The sequence below is a fragment of the Delphinus delphis genome, chromosome X (genome assembly GCF_949987515.2).
Source record: "Delphinus delphis chromosome X, mDelDel1.2, whole genome shotgun sequence".
In the NCBI taxonomy this organism is placed as follows: Eukaryota; Metazoa; Chordata; class Mammalia; order Artiodactyla; family Delphinidae; genus Delphinus; species Delphinus delphis.
This window is the reverse complement of record NC_082704.1, coordinates 67,745,430-67,761,449: the sequence shown is the minus strand read 5'-3', so window position 1 is coordinate 67,761,449 and position 16,020 is coordinate 67,745,430. Positions and strand designations below refer to the sequence as shown.

General features: G+C 51.1%; 1 protein-coding gene across 1 annotated transcript; it reads right to left on the bottom strand.

The window, feature by feature from the left end:
• Positions 1 to 2,598: 2,598 nt before the first annotated feature.
• Positions 2,599 to 8,783, bottom strand: LOC132418164 (uncharacterized protein CXorf49 homolog). Its single transcript, XM_060002034.1, has 8 exons — positions 8,759 to 8,783; positions 6,588 to 6,955; positions 5,211 to 6,182; positions 4,416 to 4,572; positions 3,810 to 3,886; positions 3,498 to 3,543; positions 2,873 to 2,914; positions 2,599 to 2,768 (listed from the first exon to the last, which is right to left on the bottom strand). Exons 1-7 carry the CDS (start codon positions 8,781 to 8,783, stop codon positions 2,874 to 2,876), a joined length of 1,686 nt encoding a protein of 561 aa, XP_059858017.1. The 3' UTR covers positions 2,599 to 2,768; position 2,873.
• Positions 8,784 to 16,020: the final 7,237 nt, after the last annotated feature.

Genomic DNA, 16,020 nt, shown 5'->3' with positions numbered 1-16,020 from the left:
AATCTTTATTGGTTGCCTAGAGTGTCGCTCCTAGAACACTCCTTTACCAAACCCCTAAGTGGGATCTTCTGCTTCCTAGAACTAATGTCTTCATTGTTCTTGGTTTACCACAGTGTTTTGATGGGACTCATTCTCCAGGTACCATGGGTGATAATTTCTTTTAAGACTTTGCATGAACAAATATTACCTTTAATATTACCTTTAATTTCATGCTTATTTGATAGCTGATATATAATTTCAGGCTGAAAAGTTTTCTGACTTTCAATGTCACTTTTGAGAATGCTGGTACTATTTTGCATGCCATTATGATTCCCAAGCCTTTATGTATGACACATTTAATTTTTTTAGTTACATATATTTTGATTTATTACATAGTAAAATTAACTTTTTTGTTTTCAGTACCATGAGTTTTAACACATGGACAGATTTGTGTAACTATCACCACAATCAGGATACAAAACAGTTCCATCAGCCCCAAAATCTCCCTCATTCTGCTGCTTTGTAGTCAAACCATCTCCCCCATCCCAAACCTCTGATAACTGGTGATCTGTTTCCCATCCCTATAGTTTTACCTTTTCCAAATATTATACAAACACAATCACACAGTATGTAACATTTTGAGACTGGCTTCTTTCATTTAGCTAATGCATTTGCGATTCATCCAAGTTGTTGCATGTATCAAGAGTTCCTTCCTTTGTATCGTTAAAAAATGTTTCATTTATAGATGTATGGTTTTATTCGTTCATCTGTTGAATAACATCTTGATTGCTTTCAGTTTGGGGTGACTATGAATAAGGTTTCTATGAACATTCTGTTAACATTCTATTAACATCCATAGTGTGCACTGGGAAGCGAGTTCCTGTGATGACTGTCTCCAGCCTGTAGTTAGCTTCACTCTCTCCAGAGTGTCTGCAGGGACACATGACCTGGAATGACTGTCTCTACTGGTCAGAGGCAGGTCCAAGGTCTAAGCTAGCTCTGTTTCCTCGAAGTGCACACACACTCATTGGTAATGGCCTCAGCTCAGTGGGGAGCAGTGCCGGAGCAAGAGGGGCTAGAACATAAGCCTGGTACAGGCTGGGTGGGGCACTGGGTACATTCTAGGAATCCAGCCAGAGGCCTGGGCAGCAATCAAGCCCACCTTCTCCAGGGAGGGATTTGAGGGGAAGGATTAAGTCCCACGAACGTTCTTTTCTGACCCTGAGGTCTGTGACTGTCCCATCCCACCTGTGGTCTGCCCACCTGAACTCATGCCGTGGACTCAGGAAGGGAGTCAGGGTGAGAATATGGGGGAAGGGTGGACCCAAGTGCTCCCCATTGTCCAGGTGCAGTCACTCCTTACTTCCCATCCTCACTGCGCCCATCCTGCCCCTGTCCCGGGTAGCTCATGTTGGGTGGCCTCATATATGGGTCCCCTGATTCTAAGATGAGCTACTCTGAGGAGCCACCCTTCCCAATCTCATTCCATCCACACCCACAGTAGTTGTCAGACATCATAGGATCACAGAGTAGGATCGAGAGCCACCTCCAGCGAATCCAACATTTCGAGCATCCCGACACCCTGTCGTGGGGGTTGGTGACTTCTGCATCATCCCCCTCCTATGTTTTGGGAATTTAACGACAACCCTTGAACAAAACAGATCCGAACCTTGCTTTTGCTCATTCAATGCCTTACAGAACCTGGACCAGCCTCTAGTCCCTTTACTCCCTGAATCACATCTTTCTCCCTCAAGGGAGATTACCCCTGATTACATTTATTCACACACAGGGACACACCGTCACCAACCTTGAATAGCCAATCTACCATCATACCCCCTTTTGTGTAGTAAAACACCGGTCTTTCAGGAAGGGTGTCAGGCAGAACCACCCTTGCCTCACTCAAACACAAATCTGTCCCTCTGAGTCTCAGGCTGGCACAGTCCTGGGTCCTGGCTGAGGGAAGGAAGTGCTCCCCAACCTCAAGTGAGGGGGAAATCGAACATGGAGTTCAGACTCAATCTCGTGTGTCCTAAAGAGGCAGTCTGGGAGATTGAGCTGGGACACGGAAATATCATTTCCAGGAAAATCTGTGTCACGGGGCTGGTGGAAGAGTATTTGACGGGGACCATGCAACAACACAGACCTACTAACCACACTCGCCATAGAACCTGACAGGCCAATTTCCACTCAAGGGTGTACAGACGACCCGGCTGGAGGAGGGTGGTCAGCTGGCTAGGGCAGGGAGGATGTGAATGCTTCCAGACTGGAGCTCTGGAAGGGGGTCATGAGTTCCTGCTGATGGGAAGGGTGAATGGCAGAGATGAATGGGAACCGCCAGACCCCAGAGGAGGAGGGGGGTTTGGAGAGAGCTAGAAGAGGGCCTTCGGGGGAAAGGGAGGACGTGCCAATGTGGCCAGGCAGAGCACACACAGGACCCAGACCTCGGACACTCCGCTGGCTTGACTGCAGGGATGGTAACAGAGGCTGGCCCAGAGTCCCCACCACAGGATGCCACAGATACCGTTCTGGAAAAGGCTCTGACGTGGAGCAGCGCCCCGCCCCGGCCCCCTACCCCGACCCCGACCCCTACCCCTCCAGAGAGAAGGCAGAACACAGAATATGAGAGGTACTTTAATTGGAAACTGCTGTGAAACTGGGGCGGGGCGGGGGCAAAACAAGGGGGAGAGGAAGCCCTAGCTGAGGCAGAACAGGAGGGAACGAGCTTGGCCACAGCTCCAGGGCCCCAAAGGTACCAGCTGCTCCTCTTGCAGGAAGACGCTGGGCTCAACCTGTGAAACAGCAGAGTCAGGGAAGAGCCTGAAGCCAGGGCCAGCCCCCAGCCCTGCTCAACAGCCAGGACTGTGGGAAGGGGTACGGTGTGTGTAACACTCACTTCAAAGGGTCTGCAACTTGTCAGCCAGGTACTGCATGGCGGCTGCAACAGGGACAGGCATTAGCAGGCGCTCCAGACAGAGGGATACAGAAGCCCGTCCCCCTATCCCCGTGAGGAACCGCCTAGCCCTGATACCTGAAACCCCTCCAGACCCGATGCAAAGAGCTCTGGGCCTGATCACTCCCCACCACCCAAATTGAATGTGGAACCGGTTCCTAAAGGGAAACAAAATGTGCCAGCAGCTCTCATGCTGTGGGCCGTGCCACAACCACTCAGAACTTGTCACACACACAAACAAACAATCCAACAAGAACCTTAGAAGCCACACCAAGCAGCAGTTCAAGGGAAAAATCAACGAGGCATCTCTAAAAGTCCTATCAGAAGGACATTCCCTAGGACTGGTCTGGTTGTCAAAGTGTGCATGCAGTCCAGACAGTACTTTGCTGTTTGTACACACGCCCAGTTGTACATGCACAGCCAGCTCCAGGGCCAGGCCTGAGAGGTTCTCCTCCCCACAGGGATGATCGTCCCTGCCAGGCCCACCGCACCTGCAGCCCACCCCCACCCCAGGTGCCCACCCGGGTTCTTCACTAAGACACCGCTCTCCGGCCCTGGTTCCTCATACCAAGTTGCTCCTTAAGTTCGTCTACTTCTCTCTTTAGCTCGAGACACTAGGCCAGCAGACAGAGGAGGAAGAGAAATGATTAGTATACTCTGGCCTCCTCTCTCCTCCACCTTCTCCTCTCCCCCGGGCCCTCCACCCCAAAGCCGGGTGGTTAGACTGGCAAGGGCTCCTCAGTGGAAAGGAGGTGGGCTCCCTCCGTGGGGTACGTGATGGGGGCAGGGGAGGGGGAGCCCACACATGTCAGCTGAACTTGGACCCAGATCCCACCCTCGAGTTTGGGCCTGCATTTCCAGGATGCAGTGGAAGCATTACCCAAGGACAGCAGGGCGTTCCCAGTGGCTGCTGCTGCGTTTCCGGTCTTGGGGGATGGTCAAGTGGCCCCCGGTCACCTGAGAGGGAAAGGACACACAATCCAGCTTCCCAGGCTCCCAGTGAGGTGGAAAGGGCCAAGCGGGCTCTAAAGTGAGGTGAGGCAGCACCACCCTCTGCTGGCAACCAGCCGCCCCTGCTCTGCCCAGCAGCCAGAACCTTGTCTCTGGGCCTGCTTCCCCTGTTCCCCGGGGACAGCCATTTCGCCACTGTGGTCCCCAAACAATGTGGCTCTGGATTCGACCCTCCCAGAGCTGCAGCCACAGCCAGCACGTGGGAGAGCAATGTGGCCGAACAGGACTTAACAGAAAAGGCTGTTCCCCTGCAAGTCTACACCCGGAGCAGGTGTTTGGGGCACTGCCACCGATCACCCCGGCCGCACAAACCCCACACAGAGGATGATGTGGCTCAAGGCCAGCCCTGCCAGCACCCCGTCTTCTGTGGGAGAAGCTGCCTGGGAGCAAGGCTGTGCCCCCGGCAGAGACAGAGGCAGAGGTTTCTGTCCTCAACCCCTCTTCCCTCCCCTCATATCAAACCCACGACACTCACCTGAGGGGGCAGGCCCCCTGGGCATGACTTCTCCCTGGTTCAGGGCCAAGGGTTCTGAGTTTCCTGGATCTTGGGGGCCTCTGGTGTTGACGTCGCCACTGCTGGCTTTTCTACGATGCATGCGCAGACAAGATGTCCCTGGCCTGTGAGTGAGCAGCTGAAACAAAAATTTCTCACCGATTTGGACTAAGGAAGTGTGTGTGTGTGTGTGTGCGTGTGTGTGTGTGTGTGTGTGTGAGAGAGAGAGAGAGAGAGAGAGAGAGTTGTGTGATTCGGGCCAGGGTGAGGCAGGGAATTGGGAAGGGAATTGAAAGGCTGATCTCATTAGCACTTTCTCCCTCAGTCAGCCCCAGGCCAGCAGGCAGAGCTGATCTAGGCACAACAGTGGGACACTGAGAAAGCCCAGGCCCCCTGCAAGGAAGGTCTGGGGAACAGCTAGGAAGGAGGATTCAGGAAGCTGGTGAGTCTAAATACTGAGGCCTTCCGGGGAAGCTTTTAAGGGATCCCCCGACCCAATTCAGCTACCAGCCCTCCCTTCCATCCCAGCCCAAGTCTCCCAGAGGAGGCTGGAAAGAGGCCAAGGGTGGAGAACCGGGCCCAGGACACCCGAAGTGCTACCTTAATGTTTGTCCCTAGGAAAAGGAGCCCGATCTGGCATCGTAATGACCCAGTGACCGAGGGGCACCCAATGCTGACCTCTGAGGGGTGGACAGAGGCAGCATGGATGAAGACGTGTGCCCTGGGTGCTGTGGGGGGGGGAAGAGTGGGGAGAGAGGAGGAGCATGGCCTACTCACTTGGCCCTTTGGGGCTGGGTCTCTATTTGGGTCCTTATCTTCTCCCGCCACCGCCTCAGACTCCCTTGCCCACCTGACCACGGATTTCTTCCCAGCGCCACTGTGCTTGGACTGTTTGGTTCCCGAAAGGACCAAGGTATAACTCTTGGGTCTCCCAGGCAGCGGAATACCAGAGATTGGGGGGAAGGTGGCCGGTTCCACGGGAGTTGCCGAGATTCGCTGCCCCCGGGAACGGAAGGTTCCCCCCAGGGCAAGTTTGGACGCTTCCCCGACGGATTTCTTCTCCTGGGCTCCGTTCTTCCTAGGAGTGACCTGCGGCAGGCCACCTGGAGCAGCAGCAGAAACAGAAGCAGCAGCAGCAGCAGCTCCCGCGTAGCTGGGCTTGCTGCCCCCCTTGCCCCACAGCACGCTCTGCATTTTCTTAGGGGAAGAGATGCCCTGCTTTCCCACGCCCTGCCTTTCCACAACCGAAGAGAGTCCTCGCGGAGCCGAGGACAGGGAAGAGCCTGTCACGTGACGGTAATTCTCCCTGACTTGGAACTTCGAGTGTCTGGGAGTGTCCCCGGGATCCTCGGGTCTGCTGGGCTTGGCCTGGCCTCCTCCTCTGCGGTAAGTGCTCACCGTCATCAGCTGTGTCTCACTGAATTCATCTGAGGACTCGGAGTCGGACAGCAGCCAGGCCAGGCCTTCCGCGGAGCGCCGCTGGCGATCCGCAGCCACGTTCAACCTACGCTTAGTGCCTCTCTTAGGGTTCCCCAAGGCCCGGCCCGCTTCAGGCCCACCGAGGTGGACAGGGCCGGCTGGAGCCGTCGACGCCTCCCCACAGCTCTGGCCGGGCGCTCCTCGACCGCCGGGACCCGCCTCAAGGCGCAGTGTCGACCCAGTGGCCTCTTTGAAGGCAGTGGACCTCTCTGGGGACGGGTACCTGCGGACGCCCAGCACGTCCTGGTCGGTCAGCTGCTGCAGGTTGGCCTCCTTGGCCGCCTCAGACTCCTCGATCAGGTCCAGGAGGTCCCTCGTGTGCTCATGTGGGGAGCCAGGTCGGCCTTCGCGGCCCCACAGCACCGGCCCTCGCGCTTCCAGCATCTCCCGCTCAGACTGGAAGCCCTCGGGGTCCGGGTATCTGCGGACGCCCAGCACGTCCTGGTTGGTCAGCTGCTGCAGGTTGGCCTCCTTGGCCGCCTCAGACTCCTCGATCAGGTCCAGGAGGTCCCTCGTGTGCTCATGTCGGGAGCCAGGTCGGCCTTCGCGGCCCCACAGCACCAGCCCTCGCGCTTCCAGCATCTCCTGCTCAGACTGGAAGCCCTCGGGGTCCGGGTATCTGCGGACACCCAGCACATCCTGGTCGGTCAGCTGCTGCAGGTTGGCCTCCTTGGCCGCCTCAGACTCCTCGATCAGGTCCAGGAGGTCCCTCGTGTGCTCATGTGGGGAGCCAGGTCGGCCTTCGCGGCCCCACAGTACCGGCCCTCGCCCTTCCAGCATCTCCCGCTTCGACTGGAAGCCCTCGGGGTCCGGGAAGCCGCCTCCGCCCTTGCCGCTCCGCGGCTCCCCAGGCTCGGGGCCTGGGTCGGGCCCCGGCGGGACTGCGGGGCCGGCTATGCGAACGCCGGCCCGCTCCCTGACTTTTGGGCGGACACGCCTTCTCAACACATACACGTCATCCGGGGAGCTCATGTCGCGACCCGGGTGGCCCCAGAACCGGGGCGACGGTCGATGGCCCGAGTCGCGGTCGCGGTCACGGCGGGCTAGGCGGCCGGCGCTCAGAAGGGAGCGTCAGCCACCTCACGCGCCGCACGAGCTCGCCTCAAAAGAAAGGACGCGCCACTTTCAGCGCGCCTCTCACGCCCGCGCCGCAGCCTCCTCATTGGTCCGGCCCCCGCCAACCAGCGGGCTCCTTGTTCGCCCGCCCCCGTCGAGACCTAACCAATGGGGCCGAGGGCCTCTGGTTTGCTCGCAAGCCCGTGGGCGGTCCGGGCAGTTGGCTGGTGAAGGAGGTGGTGGGAGTGCCTCCCTCTGTCAAGCCTCTGGGCCCGCCTCCTCCTGTCCCGCCTCCCCTTTCTGGTTAGAGTCACAGCTCTGAGCCTCCGTTTCCCATGTATACAGGGGGTCGAGGGCGTCGGCGAGTGAGGGCGCCGGGCTCCACGGGTGGTGAGGATGAAACGTCAAGATGGAGGCGCTGGATGCCTAGCACGCGCCGAAAGCATTTGCCAGCCTCCCTTCCACCGCAAGCCTTAAGACCCAACAGGAGAATGGGCACAGGAGTCCCGCAGTCAGTGATCAGGGGTCGGCCAGAGAGCAAAGGGATCGTATTTTCGTTCTGTAAGGTCTCTGTCTCAACTGCTCCATCAAATGTGGCTCAGCAGACGTTACTGGCAGGCGGGTGTGGCGGATAGACTTGGGGTTGGCCTCGCTCCATCAGTCCTTCCCCCTCTCTGAGGCAAATTCAAAGAAGAGGAAATCGCAGTGGCCAGTTACACCCCAAAAGATGCTCCCCACCGCTGATCCTGGAGATGTGAACTAAAACCACGAATCGGGTTTCACACACTAGGTTGACAACCTTCAAAGAGCTTAACCATTCCGAGGGTGGGAGAGGTTAGGAGCAAACCCCTGTGGCGGTGGTGCAAGAGACGCATTGGGGAGGTAATTTGGCAGAATCCATTGAAAGCAACTTAGTGCCGGCACGGACTCTGTGCCTGGCACTCTTCTAAGCGCTGGGCATAAATAATAATGCATCCGCGTGACACGCCTTTAACTATAGTACCAACTATTACTGGCCTCTTCCCGGTGAGGAAACAGGCACTGAGAGGTTCGGCCACTGGCCCAAGGTCATTCGGCTCGTGGGGATCAGCGGCAGGATTGAAACCAATCAATCTGACTCCAGAGTCCTTGCTTTTAGCCCAAGATCTTTAAAAGGAAGGAAGAAAGAATCTATTTCCTCTATGCTCCTGCAAGTCCGCTGCCTGGTACTCCTTCCGGAGACACGCTGGTACCTGTAGTGTACAAGAACACATGCACAAGGGAGTTGGTGATGGGAAAAACTGGGAACACTCCAAATTCCCGTCAGTAAGGAAATGGATGAATGCAACGTGGCTTAGCATCCAGTAGCATAAAGCGTGGCAGTCCAACGGAATGCATCAGGCCATTCTCACAGCTTTCGAAAGCATCCGCCTGACTTCCAACTGCAAGTTGCAGAACGATGGCTTTGGATTCATGTTTGTAAGTTAAATCACTTGCGTGCGTGGGCACACGCACACACACCAGTCAATCCTATGTAATATATGAGAATTCATTTAAGTATATGTACAAGTATGTTTTAAAGTTTTGAAGGACGCACAACCAAGGCCTACCAGTTGTGATGGCGGTGGGTGTGGATAGCCAGGTGTCTCTCAATTTTTCTTGGAACTGTCAGTTCTCAGCTCCCCTGAGCTGAGCAGTACTGATGTCTGGGGAGTGGTGCCTCCCTTGGTTTCCATACGGCCCATGGGTGTTAGAATTTCCCGTGTCTGCCACCCCACTCCTACTCTGACACCGCTCCATTCCTCCCATACCTTCCTTCTGCTCCTTCCCGTTCATACTCCTCTGTCTTCAGTCACCTCTCTCTCTTGCAACCTGCTCTGGCTGACCTCCTGGAGAGTCCTGGGGTGTCTGAACCCCTCTTGCCTGTGGAACTCAAAGGCCCAGTTTTCTGGGTCTGCACCTGAGAAGCTGGCCGTGCTGGAGAAGTTTCAGAGCAGGGGAGATTGGGTGCACTGTAAATCTGCAATCCTCCTCCTCGAGCCTGCCCCCGATGGTGCCTGCCCGTTTGTGGATACCGCCCTCTTCCACTTCTCCCAGTGACTTTTTAAGTCATGGTGTGCTATTTCAAATATGTTAAAATGGATAAGGAAGGATATAGCAAAATCTCCTGCATCCACCAGCACCCTAGGAAACATTACCAGTGGATTCAGTGGAAGCCTCCGTCTTCCCTCTCACCATTTCCATTCCCTTCCTCCCTCCCCCAGAGAGAGACTCCCAGAACTTCTTCTCACCTTCTCCACTCTCTTCGTCCCTGTGGCTCTCCTACCTCCTCTTCCCCTGCATCCCATACGTCTCCAATGATGTCACTAATCTCTGCTTTAGCCCCCTATGCTCACCAGGATCCAATACTGCTTTTGACTTACTCTCTTGGCCTGGGGTGGGAGCCAGTGTCAGAGGTTCCTGTTGGCTTTCCCCACCGGGATAGCTCTTACCCCACAGAGCAGTGACCCAATGTGGAAGTCATTGCTCCAACTGCCAAGTGTATCACTTATCATTATCAGCTTGGGTACTGGAGAAATGACTGCTATTTTGGTCCAGGGACCCATTCAGCTCACTGTGAACCGGTCTCTATTCCCAACTCCTTTTAATGTCAGGGCCTCATAAGCCCCATTCTAATGGGGCCCCATCATGACACTTTGGGCCTCCTGGATCAATGTCAGCTCAGATCCTGTGTCCAGTAGTAGTAGAAGTGTCTGGGTCTTTTTCTAGCCTCCGGGTACAGTCACCTGAGAACTGGCAGTCATTCTCTTTAGGGACGGTCATAACCCACTGCCTTGTTTCTGGATCCTTCCTCCTCAGGACTCATCCACCTCTTCAGTGGGGCCAGTCTCTGAATTGGCTGAGGACCAGGAACTGAGCAGGAGACTGTGGCTTTTTAGCGGGATGATGGCCCTCCTTCTCTTGCATTCTTGCCTTTTGCTGGCTGTCGTTGCCCCTAGGGAGCCATGCTGTCTGAGCCATCTTCTCAGCTTTCTGCCGGTCAAGCAGGCACTCTTGACTGCCCCTCTGACCTTGCTGGTCGTTACTGGAAATGTGGTCTGCTGGCATCTCTTGGTTAAGAGCTGCCCTCTGCCCTCTATTATGTCAGAATTCGTTGGCTCCCATGGGTGGTAATGAGCCCAGGTCGGGACCACTTTCCTTCCATCATTGGCATTGGCCTCCAGAGGGGAGCAACCACCAAACTTCTAGTGATGCTGGGGCCCCTCTCACCAGAACACTCCTGATGGCTTTGGTGTCCTCTCAGCCCTACAGTGGGACATGTGTCCTACAGTGGGATGTGTCCTCTCAGCCCTACAGTGGGACATAACCATGAGGCCATGTGACTGGCCTCACCTTTTCTGTCCGTTCTAGCATGTCTGCATCACTCAACCTTTTTGTTCCTTCCTCTGTCATCTGCCAATCCAAGGCAGGCATTTCCACTTCTCTCCTTACGCGCCATCACTTTCTCAAAGTTTCAAAGGGCCAGTCTGGCAGTGAATTTCCTCCATCTCCTGGAGTCCTTGCCCGTGTGTTAAATCCCATGGCATGAGAAAGCGCCTCCGCTCAGCAAAACTTGCTTATCCACTCTTATATTCCTGTCCACTTGATCCAGCACCCTGAAAATCCAATGCCAGGGATATTGCCCTGCTCCTGCCAGTACAGGCTTGTTATTTCTTGGTGTATAATTTCTTTTTCCCCTTATCAGGCTCGGCATATCCCAGTGAGTTTATGGGGAAGAGATGAGGGTTTCCCTGGGAGAGGCGTCTGTCACTTTGTGGGGGAGCAGACTCTGTAGCATCTACCAGAACAGGGCATGTGTTAGCTCTTGCTAAGGAAGGAAGGGCCACCCTGCAAGCTTTGAGGCCTCAGGACGTTTGGATCTGATAAGCCAACGTTTGGAGACATCCATGCCAATATACCCGGCCTACATTTCAGAGTCTGAAGTTTTTCCAAAAAGGGCCCTGACCTTCCCATAACAGGCCTGTGTTTGTCAAGGATGTATACATCTCTGGAGTTCTGCACTTACTGTTATCGCATAATCTGTGAGCTACTCAGCTGTCTCTGCAGGAGGCAAGGGCATTTTGTAAGCCACCAAGAAAACCCCATGAATCTTACACTTGGCCCTTAACTGTTTGGTAATGTCCCTTAGTTTCTCATTATGTCTTTGCAGGGCGCCAGTATAACAGTGATGAACAGCCGCCTCTGCCCTCCCTATAGACATAGTGCCCTCCCTACCATTCAAAGGCCTGAATCATCTCACAGGCCACAAGTAAGACCCTCCACTGGGATATTTTTCAAGGTACGTATGGATAAAACCTTAAGGAATCAGGAGGTAACCTTGTGCTAGAGATTATCCATGCCCCACATAACACTCAAAATGGTACGCTCTTTGTCATTTGGGCAGTGAGTGAGCTGGTCCATAAACCCCATCTTATAGCTAACTTCTCAGACCACTCCTGGTACCACTTTTGTTAGTTTGGGTCCTCCAAAAATACGGACAGCAAGGCATGATTGGACATGAACGAACATGATGGGAGAATGGCATGTGAAGGATAAAGGAGAAGGAGCAGGAATGAGTCTTCTTCTTCAGGGTGCGATGCGGGTCTGACGTCTGTAAGAGAGACGTGGGGGAAAGGAGGGTCAGATAAGAAGAATCTCAGATGCAGTTTCGTTCTAACAGTAAACTTTAGTTCCGTTTAGTTTAGTTTGTTCAGGCTCATGTGGAGTCCCCACCCTACAGCTGCCATTTAGAGGAGTCCCTGTCCTGAAGCAGTATGCCCCTGCCATGCTCAGTCACTGGCTGGGAGCTACCCAGAGGATGTGGGATCTTGGCACAAACAATGGTGGTGCCAGAGAAGTGGCAGCTGGCACTTGCCAATCTACTATGTTCCCTGCAGTGGATCGGAGGGGCATGTTTCTATGGCCACCACAAGGAAGCAGAAGTCAAAGGTGACTAACATTTCCGTTTTGAGTGACTTTGTGGTGGGGAGCATAAGGACACAGGAAGTAAAGAAAGATTGGGAGGGAAATGATGGGATTTTGGATACATTAAGGTTGTGTTTCTTATAGGACATGCAGGTGGAATGCACTTAGAAATTTGGTTCTGGAACACCAGTGAGGGGTCAAAGCTAGAGAGAGATACAGACTTGGGAGCCATTCATTCCCTCAGCAAACTTTTATAGCAGTGTTTTTTCAAACGTCACCATAACGTTAGAAGTTCCTTGCATGGAAGCTCCAATTCCTTTCCCTTCACCCTCCTCAGAAGTAACCTCTATCCTTTGTCTTCATCGTTCCCTTCCTTTTCTTTAGTTATTCTCTACATAGGTTCATATTCCTAACAACGTTGGTTTTGCTGCATCCTTTGGTCTTTATGTAAACGGAATCATTTGTGTTGTTTCTGACTTCTCCCGTGTGATACTGTGTAACTGAGATTCATCCCTGTTGTCGCATGTGGCAGGCACTTGTTCATTTTCATTGCTGTACACTGTTCCACCAAATGAATATACAGTAGACTCTCATTATCATGATAGTTATTTGCAGTCTATAAAGTTGCCATGAACAGTGAATTAGGCAATCCTGAAATATTGCTCCTAAGGGAAATATAATTTCAAGTTCCTACCATCCGCTGGTCACAACATTTTCATCGACTGATCGCTGCGTAATCATGTTTCATGTGTGTTTCTGTTTAAAGGCACTCTATTTAATACAAATATTATTGATTCATTAACACTGACCTCACAGCCAACAGCATTATAAATCATGCCTGAACAAGGTTTATGTAACACACATATTTTCTTGAGTGCACGTCATAGTCATTTTGCACTCAAGGACACTAGACAGTACTTCAGCACTAAGCTTGGAGGCCATCTTTAATTATGAAATCACCAACAAAGAAGCACAAAAATGCAAACTATGTGGCACCAAATAAATCATGAAAAGGACACTTGCTTGCAGTATGAGACTGAAACCAGAAGGCAGGGCGTCACCTTGTTTGACCTCAGTTGGGAACATATTCCACCAACTCAGGTTTTTCACAGCTCTCTCGAACGAGGAGGAAAGCACTCTGGTACTGATTTGTGGTTAAAAATGAATTTTACCAAATAGGGGAATTTGCAAGTATGGAATCCACAAATAACAAGAATCAACTGTATCTCAAGCTATGTATCCATTCTACTGTCAATGGGTAATTTGGGTTGTTTCCATTTGGGCAGATATTATTCATAGCGCTACTATAAACATTCTGGCGCATGTTTCCTGGTGCCCACGTACAAGAGCCTTCCAGGGCAGAGCTTTCCAACTTTTGGACCTGGGACTTTGAGGCCTTCATCTCCAGAGACAGCCAGGCAGCAGCCCCTGGACCGCTTGGTTCTGGCCCTGAACAACTTTGTCATCTTACTCCTGTATGCCATACAATCATCATTTTCTGTGTGAGCCATAGAATCAAATGGCTGGGAAGCTGCTTCAGTGCTCATTTTTAAGACTGAAATTGTCATCTCATAGGGAAAGAAGATTTCCAACATTACTAGATCATGCCAGAGTTTTTACAATGGGGTCATGCTAATTTCTACTCCTATCAACAGTGTTTAACTGTTCCACATCCTCATCAACATTTGATATTAACAAAGTACAAAATTGTTGTCAATCTTGTGATAGTGAAATGGCGTCTCATTGTAGATTTAATCTGCAATTTCTTGATTAGTAATAATATTAGTAATAATATTGAGCAGCTTTTCATATGCTTGGCCTTGGGGATTTTCTTGTCTATGAGGTGTTCATTTAGTGTCTTTTGCCCATTTTCCCCTTGGGTTGTTTGCATATTTATTTGTGGAAGTTCTTTATGTATTCTATACTTTAATTCTTTGATGATTTCATGTTATGTAAATATCTTCTAGTTTTTAGCTTGCCTTCACTCTTTTTATCATACCTTTTAATGAACAAAAGCACTTCTTTTTAATTTTTCACAGCACTTTATTATGAAAAGTTCCATACAAGAAGATCACGGGACTTCCCTGGTGGCACAGTGGTTAAGAATCTGTCTGCCAATGTAGGGGACACGGGTTCGATCCCTGGTCCCAGAAGATCCCCTATGCCACGGAGCAACTAAGCCTGTGCGGCACAGCTACTGGATCCTGTGCTCTAGAGCCTGCGTGCCACAGCTGCTGAAGCCTGCGTGCCTAGAGCCCATGCTCCACAACAAGAGAAGCCACTGCAATGAGAAGCCCGCGCACCAAAACGAAGAGTAGCCCCTGCTCACCGCAACTAGAGAAAGCCGGCGTGCAGCCACAGAGGCCCAGCGCAGCCAAATAAATAAATAAAATTTTAAAAGAAAGAAGAAGATCACAAGATGATCCGGGAAAGTTGAGGGGGTACTTGCTGATCATGGACCACCTTCGCTCTCACCAGATGACCTTGCTTCCCATTTCATTGAGAGTATACAGGCAATCAGAAACAAACTTCCCTCATTCATAAATAGTTTTCTCTATTTTGCATCATTCCTATCAGCATACAAGTATGTTGTCGTTTCTCCCAATTAAAGAAAACCTTCTTTTGATTCCAATTTCCCTTCAAGCGACACCTTTTTTCTCTGCTCACCTTCACAGAAAAACTCCTTAAGAGTCAGTGTATACTTGCTGTGTCAAATTCTTCTCTTCTCATTCACTCTTTCTCTCCTTTCCATTTAACAATTCTCTATTGAGGGCTTACCACATGCCAGGTACTGTTCTAACACATGGTGCTACATCACTGAGAAAAACAGATGACGTTCCTTCCCTCAAGAGCTTACATTTCTGTCATAGGCCTATTGGCAATATTTTCTCAATCTTCAACTATGTCCATTCCTTTGTTGTTGGAAATCACTTTCCTGGACCCAGTTTCAATCTTTATTGGTTGCCTAGAGTGTCGCTCCTAGAACACTCCTTTACCAAACCCCTAAGTGGGATCTTCTGCTTCCTAGAACTAATGTCTTCATTGTTCTTGGTTTACCACAGTGTTTTGATGGGACTCATTCTCCAGGTACCATGGGTGATAATTTCTTTTAAGACTTTGCATGAACAAATATTACCTTTAATATTACCTTTAATTTCATGCTTATTTGATAGCTGATATATAATTTCAGGCTGAAAAGTTTTCTGACTTTCAATGTCACTTTTGAGAATGCTGGTACTATTTTGCATGCCATTATGATTCCCAAGCCTTTATGTATGACACATTTAATTTTTTTAGTTACATATATTTTGATTTATTGCATAGTAAAATTAACTTTTTTGTTTTCAGTACCATGAGTTTTAACACATGGACAGATTTGTGTAACTATCACCACAATCAGGATACAAAACAGTTCCATCAGCCCCAAAATCTCCCTCATTCTGCTGCTTTGTAGTCAAACCATCTCCCCCATCCCAAACCTCTGATAACTGGTGATCTGTTTCCCATCCCTATAGTTTTACCTTTTCCAAATATTATACAAACACAATCACACAGTATGTAACATTTTGAGACTGGCTTCTTTCATTTAGCTAATGCATTTGCGATTCATCCAAGTTGTTGCATGTATCAAGAGTTCCTTCCTTTGTATCGTTAAAGAATGTTTCATTTATAGATGTATGGTTTTATTCGTTCATCTGTTGAATAACATCTTGATTGCTTTCAGTTTGGGGTGACTATGAATAAGGTTTCTATGAACATTCTGTTAACATTCTATTAACATCCATAGTGTGCACTGGGAAGCGAGTTCCTGTGATGACTGTCTCCAGCCTGTAGTTAGCTTCACTCTCTCCAGAGTGTCTGCAGGGACACATGACCTGGAATGACTGTCTCTACTGGTCAGAGGCAGGTCCAAGGTCTAAGCTAGCTCTGTTTCCTCGAAGTGCACACACACTCATTGGTAATGGCCTCAGCTCAGTGGGGAGCAGTGCCGGAGCAAGAGGGGCTAGAACATAAGCCTGGTACAGGCTGGGTGGGGCACTGGGTACATTCTAGGAATCCAGCCAGAGGCCTGGGCAGCAATCAAGCCCACCTTCTCCAGGGAGGGATT